Source organism: Sceloporus undulatus, chromosome 3 (assembly GCF_019175285.1).
Source record: "Sceloporus undulatus isolate JIND9_A2432 ecotype Alabama chromosome 3, SceUnd_v1.1, whole genome shotgun sequence".
Classification (NCBI taxonomy): Eukaryota; Metazoa; Chordata; class Lepidosauria; order Squamata; family Phrynosomatidae; genus Sceloporus; species Sceloporus undulatus.
Window position 1 is genome coordinate 216,828,285 of NC_056524.1, and position 18,556 is coordinate 216,846,840.

At 38.9% G+C, this 18,556-nt stretch overlaps 1 protein-coding gene across 1 annotated transcript in view; it reads right to left on the reverse strand.

Annotated features, from left to right (window-relative positions):
- Positions 1 to 17,818, reverse strand: part of MYO7B (myosin VIIB) — a 63,824-nt gene extending 46,006 nt beyond the window's left edge. The window contains exons 1-14 of the mRNA XM_042460950.1: positions 17,657 to 17,818; positions 17,202 to 17,354; positions 13,865 to 14,049; positions 13,031 to 13,152; positions 11,607 to 11,749; positions 11,383 to 11,496; positions 9,241 to 9,394; positions 8,503 to 8,579; positions 7,813 to 7,932; positions 7,100 to 7,242; positions 4,597 to 4,807; positions 3,791 to 3,926; positions 2,292 to 2,455; positions 1,170 to 1,226 (exon numbers count right to left, since the gene is read on the reverse strand). Of these exons, the coding sequence (XP_042316884.1) occupies positions 1,170 to 1,226; positions 2,292 to 2,455; positions 3,791 to 3,926; positions 4,597 to 4,807; positions 7,100 to 7,242; positions 7,813 to 7,932; positions 8,503 to 8,579; positions 9,241 to 9,394; positions 11,383 to 11,496; positions 11,607 to 11,749; positions 13,031 to 13,152; positions 13,865 to 14,049; positions 17,202 to 17,312 (1,737 nt within the window). The 5' untranslated portion in view covers positions 17,313 to 17,354; positions 17,657 to 17,818. The remainder of the gene's footprint in view (positions 1 to 1,169; positions 1,227 to 2,291; positions 2,456 to 3,790; positions 3,927 to 4,596; positions 4,808 to 7,099; positions 7,243 to 7,812; positions 7,933 to 8,502; positions 8,580 to 9,240; positions 9,395 to 11,382; positions 11,497 to 11,606; positions 11,750 to 13,030; positions 13,153 to 13,864; positions 14,050 to 17,201; positions 17,355 to 17,656) is intronic.
- Positions 17,819 to 18,556: the final 738 nt, after the last annotated feature.

Genomic DNA, 18,556 nt, shown 5'->3' on the forward strand with positions numbered 1-18,556 from the left:
CACCGTCAAAGACTCGCTTGGTGAGGTCATGAGGGAGCATTCATAGTGTCTGCTCCCACCCTCTGCAGTGTCCTTCCATGAGATGCTAGGCTGGTCCCCTCCCTGCTTTCCTTTCATTGGCAGGAAAAGACATTTTTATTCAAGCAGGCTTTTAATATCTAATCATGTCAGGGAGGCTTTTATACAGGGTGTGTGCTTTAGTTATGTTTTTAACTTTTGTGTATTTTTTTACTGTATTTATTATACTTATTATATAAATTATGTAATTTTATCCTGTTTTATCTAGTTAATTTTAATTACTTTTACATTTTTAAACAGTTTTATCTGTGGACTGCCTTGGGTCCCTTTTTGGGAGAAAGGCAGCACAGAAATGAAATAAATAAATAAATCTAGGGGATGGATAAACAGAAGCTAGATTGGGATTTACTGGGATTTACAGGTAATCTGCAGTAGATCAGCAAGGATATCTAGCTGCCTGAGGTTCAACAATAAATTCAGCCACTGGTATCAATATAATAAGAGCAAATGAGAGCTGATTTTTGTTTGTGTGAAAGATTTTTGTATGCAAACCTGATACTGAAAACAAATTTCTGGGCTGATCGTATACTTAGGAAAACCCTATGTTCCCAAATTCTACATCTGGCTTCCTGGTTCTGGTTGGCAGACTTCTAGACAGTGGTGTTGCTCAGGGGAGGAGGATACAGCTCACACTGGGTGACACCCCAGAAGAAGAGTGACACCTGATCAGGAGGTCCTTCAACTGCTTTCCCATGGCAGTGGTCACCTCAAGAGGAGGCTGCCACAACCATGAGGAATGAAGTCTAAGGGTCCCCAGCCCTGTTTCTCCATAGCAGAGGTGGTGCCATCGCAGCAAAGGAGAAAAGGTGAGCATGGCCTTTTGGACATGCCTGCCAGCAGCCATGCCCCATGCCAGGTGAGACCAGGAGTGGCAACGCCACTACTGCCAAATTGAAGTGAAAAAGAATGTAAACCCCAGAAACTAAAGTTTGCCTACCTCATACCAGAACATACTACTGTTCTGTAGTATAGTAAGCAATTTCCCTCCCAACCCAACACTGCCATGGTTCCTGCTATCACTGCAACTGATTCCATTAAGCACACAAGCATTTCTTTATCTTACGATGGCATTTCTACTTCAAGCAGTTTACCTGTCCAAAAGCAGGTGGAGATGTCCTTGACTGTACAAAACCACATCTGGACAATGACTAATAGCAAAAGGATCGGAAAGTGTAGAATATGGAAAGAATGAAGAGTAGAGTTACAGACCAATAAAAGAAATATAATTTGCTGCTCTTGCTGGGACAGAATCTACAAGATATTGAATCTAACGGATTAGCACTAGTGCAGATGTTGACCTAACTGGAATACTTGGAAAACATCTGTTCAAGTACAAGTCAAATTGCAATCCAAAATACTTTCACTGGAATAACACTGAAATTATGTCCCTAGGATGCCATTAATAACAGCATAGCAGTTTAGGAAACTGAACAGTTTAGGATGCTCTTCCTTCAAAAATCTGAGAGCAGAATAAACCTGGGCTGTTTTGTTAATCTTTACACGGTCATGTGTACTAAAAACTAACTGAATTATATTATGACCTTTTGCAGACACAGCCCACTTACTCAGATGGATGTTAGCCTGGAAGATCACCCAATGTGCCCAGTGGCTGAACAGGTATTTCAATCCAAGCTGCTCTGGTCCAAGGAACACTGCCATTTTACTACATTGGCTAAATGCTAAATGCTAACATATAGTATGCCCTATTCTGATTTATAAATGGTGCAACATTAAAGCAGATGCATTCTTTGAACTCAGCTTATTCTTCTCCCTCAGTTATTGCTTCACAGAGGCAGTTGATATGCACACACTAGCAACACTGACTCCCACAATATAAGGGAGACAGCAAAGATTTCCTCTGTTCTGTTTCTCTAGTAAGTAGTAGCACTTTCTGCTTTAAGTAACTGATCCATATAGGAATGCATTCTGTGCACGCTAAATTATGTCAGTGAAATTTCATTTTGTCTATTACTCTCACATTTCCAGATACCACTGCAAAAGTTTACCAGGTTTAATTCTGACACATACACTCCACTTCACATACTGAAAAAAGAGGGCAAATCAGCAGTCTGATTTAAATGGTTCAGGAACAATATGTATCAGTAATGCCACTACCAGCTTCAGACTAAAGGTTAGCACAGAAGACAAAAGCACACCTAGAATCTTTGAGAGACTGAAGAATTTGGGTTTCATATCAATACCAGGAGGCTAACCTTGAGAGACTCCACCCCAAGATGTCGAATGTTCCCACGGCCAAAAGACATCAGATTCATAGTTGTGTCCACCTGGAAGATCTGCCTGAGGAATTTGTTTTTGGATGAATGCACCAACTGCATTATATCTGAGCTAAGCATGTCACGATTTTTCTCAAGAAAACCTACAGGTTAAGAAACAAGGTAAGTTTATCATTTGCATTTGATTCTAGTAATAGCTTCACCTTCAGTTCACTTGACCACATTCACTCGTCACATTAACAGATCTTTCCCAGTCAATTTATACTGATATTCTTCATTACTCTTTAGACTACAAATAATCCTGATGGCACTGATTTGCAGACATTGTAGCAGGAGAAAAGAAGAAGCTCTCTGTGAACTGATGAGAGATGAATGATCATATGCAGAGAACATATGAGTAAGGATTCATCATATCAGCCTGTCGTCCTGCCACAGTCGTGTTAGTTTAACAGTGGAAGCACGCTAGTTTGGCAACATTTCTTATCACACTTTTCCCCACAACAGCATTTTGGTGATCCATGGTCCCATGATCTCTTTTCTGCACTGCCAAATGCCATTTGTGTAAATGTGCTGCTCTTCCCTCCTCCCAAAGTGTGAGCTTTCATTCTAAGAGCCCTGGCACAGCTACAAAACCAATCCATCTTCCAATCCCTCCTACCACTCCCTCTTCCCCAAGCACGGGGCTGTTGCATGCACATTCACACTGCAGCCCAGTGCTTCTGGAGGAAATGTGAGGAAAGCCATCCCGGGCCAGGGCCCGGACATAGTGGTGGCAGGGGAAGGGGGCAGGAATAGCGATTGCAGTTTCTAACAGTTTCTTGAAGCCAGCCACTGACAAAGTAACTGGCTTTGGGAGGTGGCTGGCAGCCAGGATGGCTCTCCCCTGTTTCCCCTCAAAGTGCAGGGCTGCCGTGTGAATGCGCATACAGCCTCATGCCTCAAGAGGGGGCAGGAGTGGTGGGGCTTATACAGCAGTCAGCTTTTGGAAGCTATTGGCAACTATGGTCACTGCTCCTGCCCCCTCCCAAAGCATGGAGTTACTTTGTGCACATTCATACCATAGCCCCATACTTCAGGAGGAAGTTGGGAGACAAGCCATCCCAGCTGCCAACTGCCTCGCAAAAATGGCCGCTGTGTCCGCAGCTGGCTTTAAGTAGCGTTTGGTAACTGTGGTTGCTGCGAGGTGGAGGGGAGTTGGAGAGAGGAGCAGAAACATGCACACTCACACCACATGAATGCCTGGGAAGTGGAACTAGTACAGAGGTGACCTTCTGCACTAAGGCAGTCACAAAATATCAGCAAGACTGGGATCCCACTGACAGGTTTTCCACATCAGTTAAAAGATGCACAACAGTAATGAATGGAATGCAGGGTGGCAGCAGGACAGACATGACATCATGTGATAAGTAATGTCCAAAGACTCTTTTATCCTGTTAAAATTCCACTTTTTAGTCTAGTGTGGTAAAGTCCTGACTCACCTTTTGATTGGTAATAAACAACACCAGCAAAATGGTTGATACCAAAGACTGTGTCATGGACATTCCTTGGTGGGATGTATATTTTGCTTCTGCCGTGATGTAGGTTGATTTTGTTTAACATGGTTGTGTCTGTTCCCTGGATATAAACAACCAACAAGCAAATATAAACAAAACAAACCAATACATTCACTCTCTGTTGACTAAATGACACAAAAAACATATCCCCAAAGTAACACAGAATACAGATCTGATCTATATTAAAGCATGGTGCATCCAAAAAAGATAGAACACGCTCACTCTTACTGATGTATTAAATATATAATTTCAAAAAGTGGATTAGCTCTTTGGTTGTTTAAAAGAAACTTACTCAACTCCACTAATGGGCTTTTGACAACATATTTGAGCTTGAAGAAAAGGGCCCTTTGGGAAGAAAAAGGTCACTGAAGGAGCTTAGGGACAGCATTATCACATAATAGGAGGGAAAGTTATACAGGTTAGGACTGCCCACAAAAACTAAAATATAGTATGGGTATATTTTAAAATTATTATCTCGAACAGTATAATCTGTGTGTGTGCATGTGCACATGCACGCACACACTCAGACATAAATGTCATTCAGTAAGTCTCAACTAAATACTGTATGTACATAAGACTGCAGCCTTAGAAATGTAAAATGTTTAGGCTTGAAAAAAGAGGGCAAAAAGGTTGCTAGCTGATGTTCCACCAGCTGACCATTAAATTACTAGGAACTGATATGTGAATTCTATCTACAATTATGCCCTGCAGGAGCCCAGAAAAAAAAACACCTTAGGAAATCTGCTTTCCTCATCAATGAGAGACACAATATTCATTGGTTTGAGTGCAATCACTTCCAAAGCTGTATTGTTATCTGTGAAGTCAATGTGAGTCCAGGTGATGTGCTCAGCCAAGTATTCCTCTTGCTCTAGCTTGAAGATGTGGAGTACAAAGAACTGCTGCAGATGCTCATTGGCAAAATTGATGCACAGCTGTTCAAAACTACAAAGACAATAATTTATTTATATATGTCAGTACTTACTCAGGTTAGTCTACATAAACTAAAATACAAAACAGTAAACATACAAATCTTGCAAATCAGAGAGTCATCAGACTAGGCATGACATCAATGTTAGACAGCACTGGACCACTGATGCTTGTATATATATACTAGTTGGTAGCATTTTATATTGCAAGGCATATAAAAAACAAACATAGTCACAGTGGCCTATGAGATCAGTAAAATAAAAATCCATGAGATGAGGAGTAAATCCTAAACCCACTATTGGGCAATATCTCTATGAGAGACAAAAAAAAAATGCCATAAAAACTTATGCAAGCACCTGAGTTTATCCTAGTCTGCCATATAAATAAAAGGAAAGATGGATGGACAGATGGATGGGAACATGGGGAATGGAATGGGGGAACAACAAAACAAAAAAATTAAAATGTAAGCTAGAGGTTGTGGTATGTCTGTAGTTGAAATCAGTTTTAAAATAGTGATTGTTAGATTGAATAAGTAACACATCATTAGTTACAACAAGTATGAAATTACACCAATGGATGATGCCTGCCTTCCCAAATCAACTACCTAAAAGTAACCTCAGGCTTTGCTAACAGAAAAACAGGCATATTTCACTTTTCTTTTAATACTTGTCTGCTCAGGAGTGTGTGTGTTTTGCCCAAAACAAGAGACAAATCTGAAGTATGGCTAACCTTTATGCTTTCAGAAATAGAGGTCCTCTGTTGCTTCTTTATCCCAGACTGCTCAGGGTGATATCAGTGATTCATTCATTTAGTCTGCAATCAGGAATGTGCAACTATGGAACACTAGGGAGCTACATTAGCATCCCAGAATAACTTAGAGGGTCATACACCCCTACATTTTTTAAAGTGGCTTTCAAATGCCCCTCAGATGCCCTCTATGGGGCATGGGGACATTTTCGTAATGTTTTAGGCCTTCCAGAGCTATTTCAGGAGAAAACTTTAACAATAGGAAATTAATGAAAATTATTTCCTGTTTGAGTTTAAAAAAAACAACCCTTTCTTGGGGCTAAAATGGCCCAGCCTGGCCCCCATCCAAAAAAAAGGATGAAAATGCTCTCCAAACTTTCTGCAGGGCATTGGGTTGGGAATTTTTGGGATGTTTTTGTTGTTGTTGTTGCAATAAATAAATAGACTTCTGTGGGCTATGGGATGCACTTTGCCCACCATGGTATACATCATTCTATCATTATCAATGTGGACAATGTGCTACTGGTTGGGAAGTGTTATTCACCAACATCCTACAAACAAATTGGCCTGGACTGCAGAATCAGTAGTGAGTGGGAGCAGCATCACCAGTAACACACACTACAACCATTGTTGGAATAAACAAGGCCACAACTTTTATTGATTACAGCATAGGTCCAGACCCAGGCAACAGTCAACCTGACTTCCAACCAATGTAAATCCATCAAACAGCCTGCCTGTGGGGTTCAAACTGAATGACAAGAATAAGAAGCCATGTGGGTGGATGCAACTGTGTGGCAACTTCCTGTGCCACCTAGGGAATAGTGTGAAGCCCCCTATCCATAAGCTAGGCAAGGGCTCACCTCCTGCAGCCCAAGATCCCTTATGGGGACATCCAACTGTCAATGACAGGACCAGCCTGTCCTTCCCTGAATGGATGTAAATCCCATGCTAAAACCACCTCTAAAAGTTTTGACAAAATGATTTAAGATATATATCAGGTCCCCCCTCCCCGCCCCAAGTGGGATTGGACGGGTGGGACAAAGTCCAAGGAAGATCTGGTTCCAGGAGTGGAAAGAAGTTTAGTTTATACCCAGGGAGCTGATCAGAGTGAAACACTCCAGTAGGCTCATTCCTATCCCTCCCCCAAACCACCAGGCAGCCCCTGATCAGCTGCTTTTCCCCAGGCCTTCCAAGCATGTGAAAGGCACAATGACTGCCTCCCACATCATGTATTAGCCCACCGCTCTGTTCTCGTTGTATTTTTTATTGTGTTTCTAATAGATATTTTAATTGTAACATGTTTAATCCTCTTTTAAGGGGGAGAATTTGGGACATAATTTTGTAAATGTGGATATTTTAATATGTTTTGAGCCGCTTTGATTGTCTCATCACAGAAAAGCGGGATAAAAATAAAAGTATTATTATTATTATTATTATTATTATTATTATTATTATTATTTATGGCTCACAGGAGAAAAACAGCCAGCCATACAAAATGGTGCTGTCCTGGAAAGCTCTCCCCTGCCACAACCTGTGAAGTTCTCCATGCTGATATCATACCTGTTGGTGTTAAAATTTTCAAAGCCAAAGATATCTAGTAGCCCAATGGACCTGCATGTGTTTTTATGATCTGGAGAAGGTGGATTGTAAATTGCAGCATTGATCTTATTGACTATCCACAGGAAAAGGAGGCCATAGATCCCCTGGAGGAAGACAAGGAATACTAGTTATGTGGGCTTTGCCTAGTAAATAATTCTACTGATAAACAAAAACAAACAAACAAACAGCTTCATTTATATACTGCTTCATACTGAACTAACAGTGTCTAAGTGGTTTATAACTGTAAGCTAATTGCCCCCAACAATCTGAGTACTCATTTTAGCAACCTCAGAAAGATGCAAGCCTGTGTCAAGCTTGAGCCCTTTCGCTGGTATTGAATTCGCAACCTTATGGTTTTGAGTGAGTGGCTGCAGTACAGGCATTTAACCACTGTGCCACCAGCAACATACACCACAATGCAACATACACCACAAGGGACTGAACCCATTAATTGGTAGAACAGAGCCAAGGATAATGTAGAGCAGGAATATTTCCTTCTTGAATTATGCAACTCTGCAGCTGGAAACTATCTGGAAATCATATTTCCTTAATAGAACAAGTACAAACATAGAGATCAGAAACAAATTATTTGCAGGATTTTGTCCTTAAAGGAGAAAACTTTTGCAATCCTAACAAAGCATAATTGAACATAACAGATAGGAAAGCTCCTTTACCTTCACAAAGGCATCTCTCACATCAGCAGCTTGGGCCACACTTAGAGGCATGGAGACGCTTTCCCCTCGGATGATGATGGAGTGATTTGTAAGGCTGTTCTGCAATTCCCCAGCATCCACCTGCAGAGAGTAAAATTCAACTGCATCACTGTATAGAATTATCACATTGGAAGGGACTTTAAAGATAATTTAGTCCAAAAGTTTGCCATTTTTGCTTCTTGTGTGAATAGTTGCAATTGTGCTTTTATTCTTTCAGTTATCAGAATCTCCCATCCTTATTGATGATTTTTTTTTCCATTCAGAATTTCTAGACGTGAATGATTTGTTGCTGGTTATTCCCTGGGATATGTAATCTTTAATTACAATGTGTGTGAAAAGATTCACCGTGCTTGCACAACTATCACCTGATAATGCCCTTTTAAACCCCCAATTTTTCCCATGCATGATAAACTCCTAGATTCTCCTGTGTGACTTTTGGTTAAAGTTGACCATAGAGTTGTGCTAAAGGACCTAGATATTCCTAGAGAGAACATATTAATAAAATCCGTGAACAATCAGACCCTCAAAAGCCAAAGCCACAAATGTGGAGCATGGGTGTAGTTCGTTAAGGATAATATGGGATGGAGAGTCACGTATAATGTCTTGGTCCAACTGAAGGAAATGTAAAAATATTAAGGGACATACTAGTACCTCAAGCAGTTTTGTTGCAATGGAAAAGTGTGCAGAATCCAAAACAGCAGAACAGTCCAAGTTATCATAAACAGCAGCTAATTAAAAGAAAGAGAGAACCTAAGTAAATATTCTTAATTAAAAAACAAAGCCTGTTATTTCTTATTAAAAACAATTGTTAGGGAAAGAATAAGTCAAGAACAAAAAGGAAACATACTCAAAAGTATGTTGTGGCTCATTATTCCAGGTTCAAAATGCTAGCTCTACTTGAAGATGGGATAATCTTCCCACAGCTATAATTTACAGACACAAAAAAGTGGTGGGAGTTAAACTATTATTTAGTAATTGTGACAAAGACAGTCTGTAAAAAGATGACTGGTACCGTCTTCCCTGTTCTACATTCTTTCAAAATCTTGATCCCAGCTGGTCACTAGGAAAAATGTCTGTGCATCATTTGCTAATTACTTGTTCAACCGCATATACTGTGGCTCATGTATGAAATAAGAGTCCTAAATTACTAGACTAAAATATATTGTGCATATTATATACACAGATCTAAGGCATTCTTGTTAACAGTCTGCATGATATAGAGACTTTCTTTAGAGTATATTTTTAGTAGCTATATTCCATTTCCCTTACTTTTTCATGTTATAAAATGTTGCTTCCAACTCAAGATAAATTAAATTCACCAATCCATATTTTCCCTTATGTATTCTCTTTCTCTTTCTGTATATATGTGTACACATACACCCACTTTACCTTCAAATTCTACATTCCCCAGATGCAAAATGGCTGCCAGAAGTTTGCTTATGTCCCAGTGCTCAGAATCAGAGAACATTAGGATCTTCATAGCAGAGCGGATATGAGCATATTCCTTGGCATCATTTCGGCCTTCACAGGAAGTACAGTCACCCTGCAGTACAGCATAATGATATACATGACATCTTATCTATATATGTAATACAAAGGAAAGCAGAAATAATCATGACACAAACTGCACAGAACCCACAATACCACTTCCTCTGTGGTATAAACTACCTGTGGTACCTGACTACAGTACCCCAAACGGCAACTTGCAACACAATCCCATGCATATTTAAGAAGAATTAATTTCCATTGTAATCAGTGGGGCTTATTCTCAATTAAATGTGCCTAGGATTGCTACTTTAGTGCTTTCAAAATGAAACTTCTCTACATGCATCTCTTTTCTCTCTCAAAACCCCCCTAATAACATAACTCATATGACTGAAGGAAAGCATATTTTAATTCTATTGCACTAGAAGAGATTAATCAGTAAAAAGAGGAGTGATGACTAGTCCTACTATACATAATTCATCTGGCATTAGTTAATACCATGGAAAAGAGCAAAACAGGAATAATATTACAATCCTAGATATAATCTACAAGTGAAAGTACAACTGACAGTTTACAGTTCTAGTTTCCAAATGCCAACTTTACACTTCTGAAAATCCAGGAAATGGAGCACAGTATAAGACTGGAATGAACAGGAACAAAAACTTGGATTTTTCAGTCAGTTTGGAAAAGCTTTAAAGTAAAACTACTATAGAAGCACTTCCATATATTTGAAGTTGTTAATTTCCTGTGCTTTCCACTGGATTCTGAAAACATTTTGAGCTCTATGCAATGTACAGTCTTTTAATTCTACAAACATACTCTGGCCAAGTGCTCAGTTGCTCTGCTTGATTCCTAAAATTAATATGATTTTATCTCTAAGATAATGTGGGTTCTTCAATCATGCTGTTCTCAGCCTATGCTTGCTGCTAAAGACTTTACTCCATCTAGTGCACATGTTACACATTACAAATAAATGTTGCAGTTCAGAAAAAAATTAGAACAGGTGAAGTATTTCCTTTCCAGGAATTTTATTACATAAATATTTCACTTTCATTTATATCTTTAATATCTTTTTAAAATGAGCATGTTTCAGTTTAAACTGCCTCACAGAATTGTTGTAAGATATAAACAATGTGTTATCGCAGAAACATTGTCCTAAGTATTTAAGAACTTTATTACAAAAGCCTGCTATCCCACCACAATCACAGTAGTTTAAGAAGGGAAGCATACCAGTTTGTCATAATTTCTTTTCACACTTGATAGTGCTTTGGCATTCCACAGTTGTGTGATCTATTTTCCACGCTGCCAAATGCTGCCTTCCAGGAGAACAAACACACAGCAGCCCTGCACTTTGGGATGTGGGAATGAGCAATCCTGGCTGACAATCTTTTCCTGAATCCGGCTGCTGTGTGGATGTGCTCAATGTAACCAGCTTCAGAAAGATGTTGGCAGTTGCGATAGCTGCTTCTCCATCATCCTGAAGTGTGTGGCTGCTGTGAACACATTCACACAGCAGCATCATGCTTCAGGGTAGGTGGGACATGTGATTATGGCTGCCAAGCACCTCTTAAAGCTGGCTGCTGTGTGAATGTGCACACAGCAGCCAGTTTTGGGAAGCTGTTGGCAGCAGCGATTGCTGCGAGGGGGGAGGGAGAGGGGAAGAAAAGCAGAATCATATCCACTCACGCTATGTGACTACTTCAGAAATGGAACTGCATTGGAAGGGTCCTATCACACAAAAGCAGTAACGGAATAGCACTGAGATTGGGAGCCTATTGGTGGGCATTGTCCATCGATGAAAAGGTGCACTACAGTAACAAATGGAATGCAAGGCAGAAGCAAGATGGACATGACACTGTGTGATAAATACAAGCCAAAGACACTTTTATCCTGGTATAGCCTTGTGTGGTAAAGACCTTAGAAAAAGTATAAATTATTACACATGTAGTATTAACACGCTGCATTCATTTTTCTTGTGACAGAACCCAATGAAATGTAACATCACAAACAAACCGGAGGTTGAATTTATATAAACACCAACTTAACCATTGTGAGGTAGGTGTACTCAGAAGCAGTGCCCAGGTTCAACATCTTCTTCTGTTCCAGATTCATTCCCATTAACATACAGTAAAAGATATGATAATTCCTTTCCTCTGGAGCCTACAATGGTAAAAAGACCACATAGATACAAATATTAGGAAAATAAAATATCAACTCTGTTAACGATTTAATTAAGGTTAAATGTGTATCCTGAATCCTGTATTTTTTACCTGGCGACACACCCGAGATTTCTCCAGAAGGAATTGTTCTATGCGGGCTCCTTCGATCACTCCATTTTGATTGAAATGAATGTCAATGTATTTCCCAAAACGACTTGAGTTGTCATTCCGAATTGTCTTGGCATTTCCAAAAGCTATATGGGCAGAAATATCAGGTAAAGCAAAGAGAGGAAGGGAAGATCACAATATCTATTTGGAATCACTCAGAACATCAAGATACTTCACAGTATCCTATTACAAAGTAAGAATAAATTTATATACTTTGATTTATACATTTATATTTAAAGACTGGGGTTGATAATAGTTTTATATTTTTAAATGTTTAATGAAATACTTGCAACTTTGTTGTGTTTTCAACTGTTATGTTTCATACTAGTATTGTTTAATTCTCTTTTTTAGTTTTTGTTATTTATGCTTTAGTTGTATCCTTTTAAAATTATTGTCAGCCTCCTTGAATTCCATTTTAGGAGAAAGATGGGATATAAATTCAATAAATAAATAAAATCTTAAAGACAGAGTCATCTATCAGCTCTTTAACATTTACAGTAGAATCAGCTAAAAATCACTTCATCTTCTATTTCCTATAAGTATATTCCAGCTTCTTACAGGTACACTGCAAGTATCTTTTTATATGTATATTCCTCCTGAGATTTCTGCACAACTAGACATCTACTTAAACTTTAACTCCAATATATATAAAACTGATTGCTAGAATTCAAAAGGAATCTGAACTATGTGTTCTAAGCTTATGCATATTGGATTTCATGGGCTTCAACATCTGAATCTGAAGGCTTCAGCACTCTGCAGGCTGAACTTTTAAAATGGCTTTCCCTCTCCTACAGCTTTCTGGGTAATCAGAGAATTGTCTGTGTATGGTTTCCCACCCTCCAGAGCTACTTTCGAGGTGCAGTCAAGAGTTGCACTGAAGACAGGCAGAGCAGAACAGCACAGTCTTGGTCTCTTACCACACATAAGGGGAAGAATGGAATGAAAATATTATCTAACCAAGGGAATGCATGTGTAAACAAATTTAATTGCATAAAAATCAAGGGGAAATGTGCAGCTTTGCAAACACGTACTATAAGCACTTGGTTGTTATCGGCCTTTGAGTGGATGACAAACCTGTGAATGAGATATCTCCAAGCCTCCCTATCATCTACCTCTCTGCTCAGGTCCTGTAGGCTCAGGCCCATGTGTCTCTGATTGAGTTTATCCATCTGGCATGTGGTCTTCCTCTCTATCTACTGCCCTTTTGCCTTCCCCAGCATCATTGTTTTTTCTAATGAGTTGTGCCATCTACTATAAGCAGTACTTGCCCTTACAAATAAATGGGGTTTATTAGCAGGTAAACAGATATAGAATTGTAGCTGGGTAAATATTCCAGTTTCTTCCATTGTCAGATATCCATAGCCTACCTTCTAAAATTGGATTCGCTTCTAGAATCTGTTGCTCAATCCAGGAATGTTGGCCACTAATAGCAGCTAAAAACTGCAGTATCAACTTTGTGCTTTCAGTCTTTCCAGCTCCAGATTCTCCACTACAAAATAAATAAATAAATAAATAAATAAGATTAGATTAGATTAACAATTAGGTCTCTAGACCAAATGACTACACATCTGAATGAAGTAATAGGTGTGATGGTGACAATATGGCACTACCAAAATCTTTCCTAATCTTTCCTTCCTTGTCACTGTGTGCCACCACTGCCACTCTTTTGCGATGGTTATGGCCACTATCCCACCATTTAATGTGTCCCATACCTAAAAGACTTTTCTTAATGTCAGTAGAATTTTTAAAGTACTTCACAAAGTAATAGGTTTATTTACAAGTCAAGCTGAATACAGTATCCCTTTTAGTGGATAGTATTCACAATGGATACGGTGTTTAAATGCTTTATTAGATTCTTCTTTATCTTATTTATGTAATTGTTTCCTTACAACTTTATATATGTTCCTTTGTACTTAGGAAATCAGAAGACCACCAAAGCCTCTCTAATTCATACAAAGGCATTTCTAACTTCTATGTATGGTGCTGAAAGCTGGACAGTGAAAAAGAATGGCAGAAAAATAATAAACTTATTCAATGTGTGGTGCTGCATGGTATGGTGCATTTAAAATGTGGTGTTTTCATAAACATTATGAACTGCCAAAAAGACAAATAAATGGGTCCTAGAGCAAATCAAACCTGAATTATCAGTACAAGTCAAAATGATTACTCTGAGGCTTTTTCCACCACTGTTTGCCTCTTACCTGATGACACAACACTGATCTCTTTTATTTCTCTTCATATTGAAATAACAATTGTCAGCAATGGCAAAGACATGAGGAGGCAGTTCCCCAATCCTCTTGTTGCAGTACAGTCTGATTTGTTCCATGGTATACAGTGGCAAAACTTCATATGGATTCATGGCTACTAAGATAGATCCAGTGTATGTCTTTAAAAAAGAAGAAGCAGAAAATGATGTTAACCCCAGGCTAGGGATGGAATAATTAAGGTGTATTGTGACCACAAAATAAATAAATAAATCTCATTTTATTTAATGGTATAGAGTTGTACATTTAGTCCTTTGAATAAAAAGGGGAAATAAAACTTTTTAATTTGTGTTAGCATGCATTTAAAGCCTCTTCACTGTTCATAAATACCTATGATGAGAAATGACACTGGGATGTATGCTATGATGAAACACAAGACTCAGGGTTCAACTACACTGTAAAAATAATGCAGTTTGAATGTAGTGCTATCTTATGGAACCCTAGGATCTCTAGTTTTACTGGGTCTTTAGCTTTCCCTGCCAAAGAATGCTGATGCCTCACAAACTACAAATCTCAGGATTCTGTAGGATGGAGCCATGGCAGTTAAAGCTGTGTCAAACTGTATTGTTTCTACACTGTAAATGCTACCTCTTTAGAGCATTTAAAAGGTTCCAAAACACACACTATTTTCTTCAGTGATATACAGTATACTGGTAAGTACATGGAGCTTTTGTGAGGACAAATAAATTGATCTGTATGCAATTCAATGCTCCTGGAGAGTTGGTTGTAGGGCTCTTGAATCCTGTGGATAGTGTCTCTTTCTGTTAGTGGAGAGGGAGACATGTAGGCAGAGGCCTTTACAGACCCACTGTAGAAAGCTCTATTATTGTCTCTGTACTGTCTAGAGTGACTCAGTGGCAGTGAGGCAAAAATAGGGTACAATGGGGTTGTGAGGTGTGTCAGATATCAGAGGTGGTCTTGGATCCCTCATTGCCCTGACAAGCCTGACAGAAAAATCAGGAAAAGTATAACCAACTAGGGTATGAGATAGTACTTTTCCTTTATTATCAAAGAAAATTTAAATTTTAATAAAGCCATGGGGGTTGACTGGAAAATCTGCTCCCATCACAACTTCTACATGTTGTGATCGAGACATAAGAAATAGCACTTGCTGTACCACAGATTCACTCCATTTGCAACATTATTGCTTGGTGAGGATAAATGTAAAAACAGAAAATATTATTTGGGGAAAATTTCAAATTAAAAACAAAAATAAAAGAGTTAAGAATCAGAGAAGGCTCCATGGAACACAATGTCTGCACTTCCCCAGCAACCAGCCACAGTATATTAGGACTATTATACATAACTGCCATCATAAACCAAGGCTCCAGATCTTTGATGAAGGAGCCTTGGAAACAGAGGACATCTTAGAATAGGATTAGATTTTGTCCTCCAAATCAGCCTTCAGTATCCTCACTTTTCTCAGTTGTTCTGGCACCAAAGATGTCAGGATCTCTCCAGCCTAAAGAATTTGTTTCATCATCCTTTGATTCTGATGGTTTCTGCCTGAAGGCCTTAGAAGAATTCAGCTCTTATATTTCTGGAGTCAACAACTTATGACACAGTTAGGGTCCCGTTAAGAGCAGAAGCTCCATTCATCAGGGACAAAGCTAACAGTTTTGTGTAGAGGAAGCTGCAATCCTAACTAGTGCTTTGTCTATAAGTGTTGGTTTTGCTAATAGTCACTGTTCAAACTGGCTAAATTCCAGTCTAGGTTCTACTTGGAGCTATCCATGGTGCTGCTTACTTTGTTTGCCTGTCTGAAACACAACCTCTGCATTACCTGTCTTCATGTATCTACAGCATGGGACAGGCCAAATTTCCTATGGAGGCAAGCCGCAGCTGCCAAACCACACAGCTTCCCTCTGGAGGTAAAAGAGCCCAGAAAAAATGGGTTCTTTTTGTGCTGTAGGGCCAACATAACGAGTGTGCCACTGGCGCACTCATTGCGTAAGTGACGTGCGGTGACGTGTGGCACTTAAGTAACAATGGCAGCGCCAGTGTACATGGGACACTGCCATTTTTACGGCACTGTGCCGTGCTAGGGTTAGGGACCGTGCGGTTGTCACGCAGTCTCTAACCCTAAAATCGGCACCAGCATGGCGCATTTGCACAGTCTGTACCGTGCCTACATCCTCTTTGCTTTAACTGAACTCACTGGAACCTGACTTCTGCTACATCAGGTCATTGAAATATGATTGGATCCTTAACTATAACTAGTGCCATGTGGCTTTTCAGCTTGCTAACTTGAATCTAGCATATGCTCTCACTTGATCTAGGTTAATAAAAGTCAAAACAACCTCTGCTGGGCTCACTGCCTGAGAGAACAAAAGTAAAGATTAAATAATTCTGCTCCTTCCAGTTCTCAACTACTGACTTCTGCAAAGTTGTTATTTTCTTAATTTCCCCATATAAGGTGGGAACAAAATAACTGTGATACCAACAACTTCTGAAATAAGTATGTAATAGATGAATAAAAAGGTAAAGGTAATGGCTTCCCCTTGACATGACTATAGGGGCAGTTTGCATCTCCATTACTAAACCGAAGAGCCAATACTGTCTAAAGATGACTTCAGTCGTCATGCGGCCAGCATGTGCATGGAACACTTACCTTCCTACCCAAGATATTTATCTACTTGCATTTGCATGTTTATGAATTGCTAGATTGGCAGGAGCTGGGACTAGATGAATACTTCTCTGTTTAAATTATACCACTAAAAGTAAGAATACTGCATTTCTTGGAACTGGCTGAAAAATTCTATCATGAAATACTATGTATGGATTTGTATACTTGACGTTTATATGACAAGGAGTTGATTCATCGTGAAAAAAGGTGGATTTATGTTTTAACAATTATTAATTTGTTTAATATTCTTTTTGACTGGAGTTTCCTGAGTGACCAACAACATTAATAAATATAATGATTCAATATATATCCTGATTATACTGTATGTATGTATGATTATTGAGATAAGATTACTGAGATTTCCCAATTTGGATTGGTGGGTTTTTTTATGCTTTTTTCTTTTATTTTTATTGTTTTAAGCATATATATGGATTGGTGGTTTTTTTTTTATGCTTGACACTGTTTTGTTTAGTGTGTCTTTGTTTGATTTGGTGATACCCTTCATGGCAGTTAAAGGACATGTTAACCACTCTTATCAAAAGCAGGAGGACTAGGACACTCACAATTCAAAATGTGTCACCTGACAAAAATACAAGTTTGTTTTTCTTATTATTATTATTTGAGAATAAAATGAACTCAATCACTCACATAGATTTTGTGCTCTTTGTAACGGATGAGGAGGTTGCGCACCATGCCAGCTTCATTCATGTCTCCAAGGCATATCATATCTTCAACTCCATGGACAGAGGCAGGATGCATTGGTCTCACAGTACCAATGTTCCGAGTTGTGATCCAATGTTCCTTAAAAACAAAGGCTTTTATAAGTGACCAATTTAGGTTTTATCCATCATCTAAGAAAACTCCTAGAAAATAATCTGTGCGGTTTATTCAAATTAGGCTATTGATTGCTGTATGTTTATTCAAAGGCTATGAAAAGTATTATTTAGATATGGCTTTTCAGACGATGAGATATTAATATCTGGATATTCTCAGACAATTTGCATCTCATTCTAGCCATGAAATTGAGAGCATTATCCATGATATCTAGCTGTGAAACTGTGTTCAGGCCTCTTTCTAACTTAATAAAATGTTATGCTCCCTACCTTGCCTTCATCATCTTCCACCAAAAACCGTCCTGATTCAGAAATCTTGACAACTGCCCCAATTGGCACATTGAATTCGCTGTTTGAAGGGGATTCCAACCATATGTAATCACCCTAGAGGACAACATGGGTTTAATGTGAAAATTCTTCCTTGTGGATATGCTGCATAACTTTCCTTGCTCTTCAAAGAACTGGTCTTACTTTAGGATAATTATGTTGTAGAAACCTCCATTATCAATTTTAGGTACATTATCAGCATTTTCAACATTTCTTTTGGTGGCATATTTTACCAATTACAGACTAATGATTGTAGCTCTCAGCAGAAAATGGAAGCAACTAGTTAATGAGATCATTGAGTTATTGACTCATTAGATTGTTTTCATGTCACATGGCCTAACTTACTACATTTCCTGATTAACACGGAAGTTAATCCTATGTTTTACTGGGTTACTTAATTTAATGTAAGAGTGGGTGGCACTGCATCTGGCAGATTTAGTAAAACAGGAAGGCCTAAGAAGGAAAGGATTATGATTGGGAGAAATACATCATATGGCTCTGTTTCTGGTATGGAATGAAAAGGAGTGCTCAAGTGACTTGTTTCCCAAGGGCTTGCTTAGCCATGGTCTTTACAGAATGTCTTCGCCACCACCTATTAGCATGTGGGTCTTCTTTTGGGGGGGAAGTTGCAGGAGTACACTGTGGTTCTCTTTAATTCTTCTCCTCCATTTTTTATTCATTTTATTCTAGTTTCTATTATATATCATTACATAACATACAATATTATATATTATTATTTGAGCTGGGCTGAATGAACCTTTTGTACTGCTTTAGCGTACTCTTGATGTTGTTCTCTGAATGGTAGGCATCTGGATAATGAAGTGAAATGCTTTTGGCAACCCC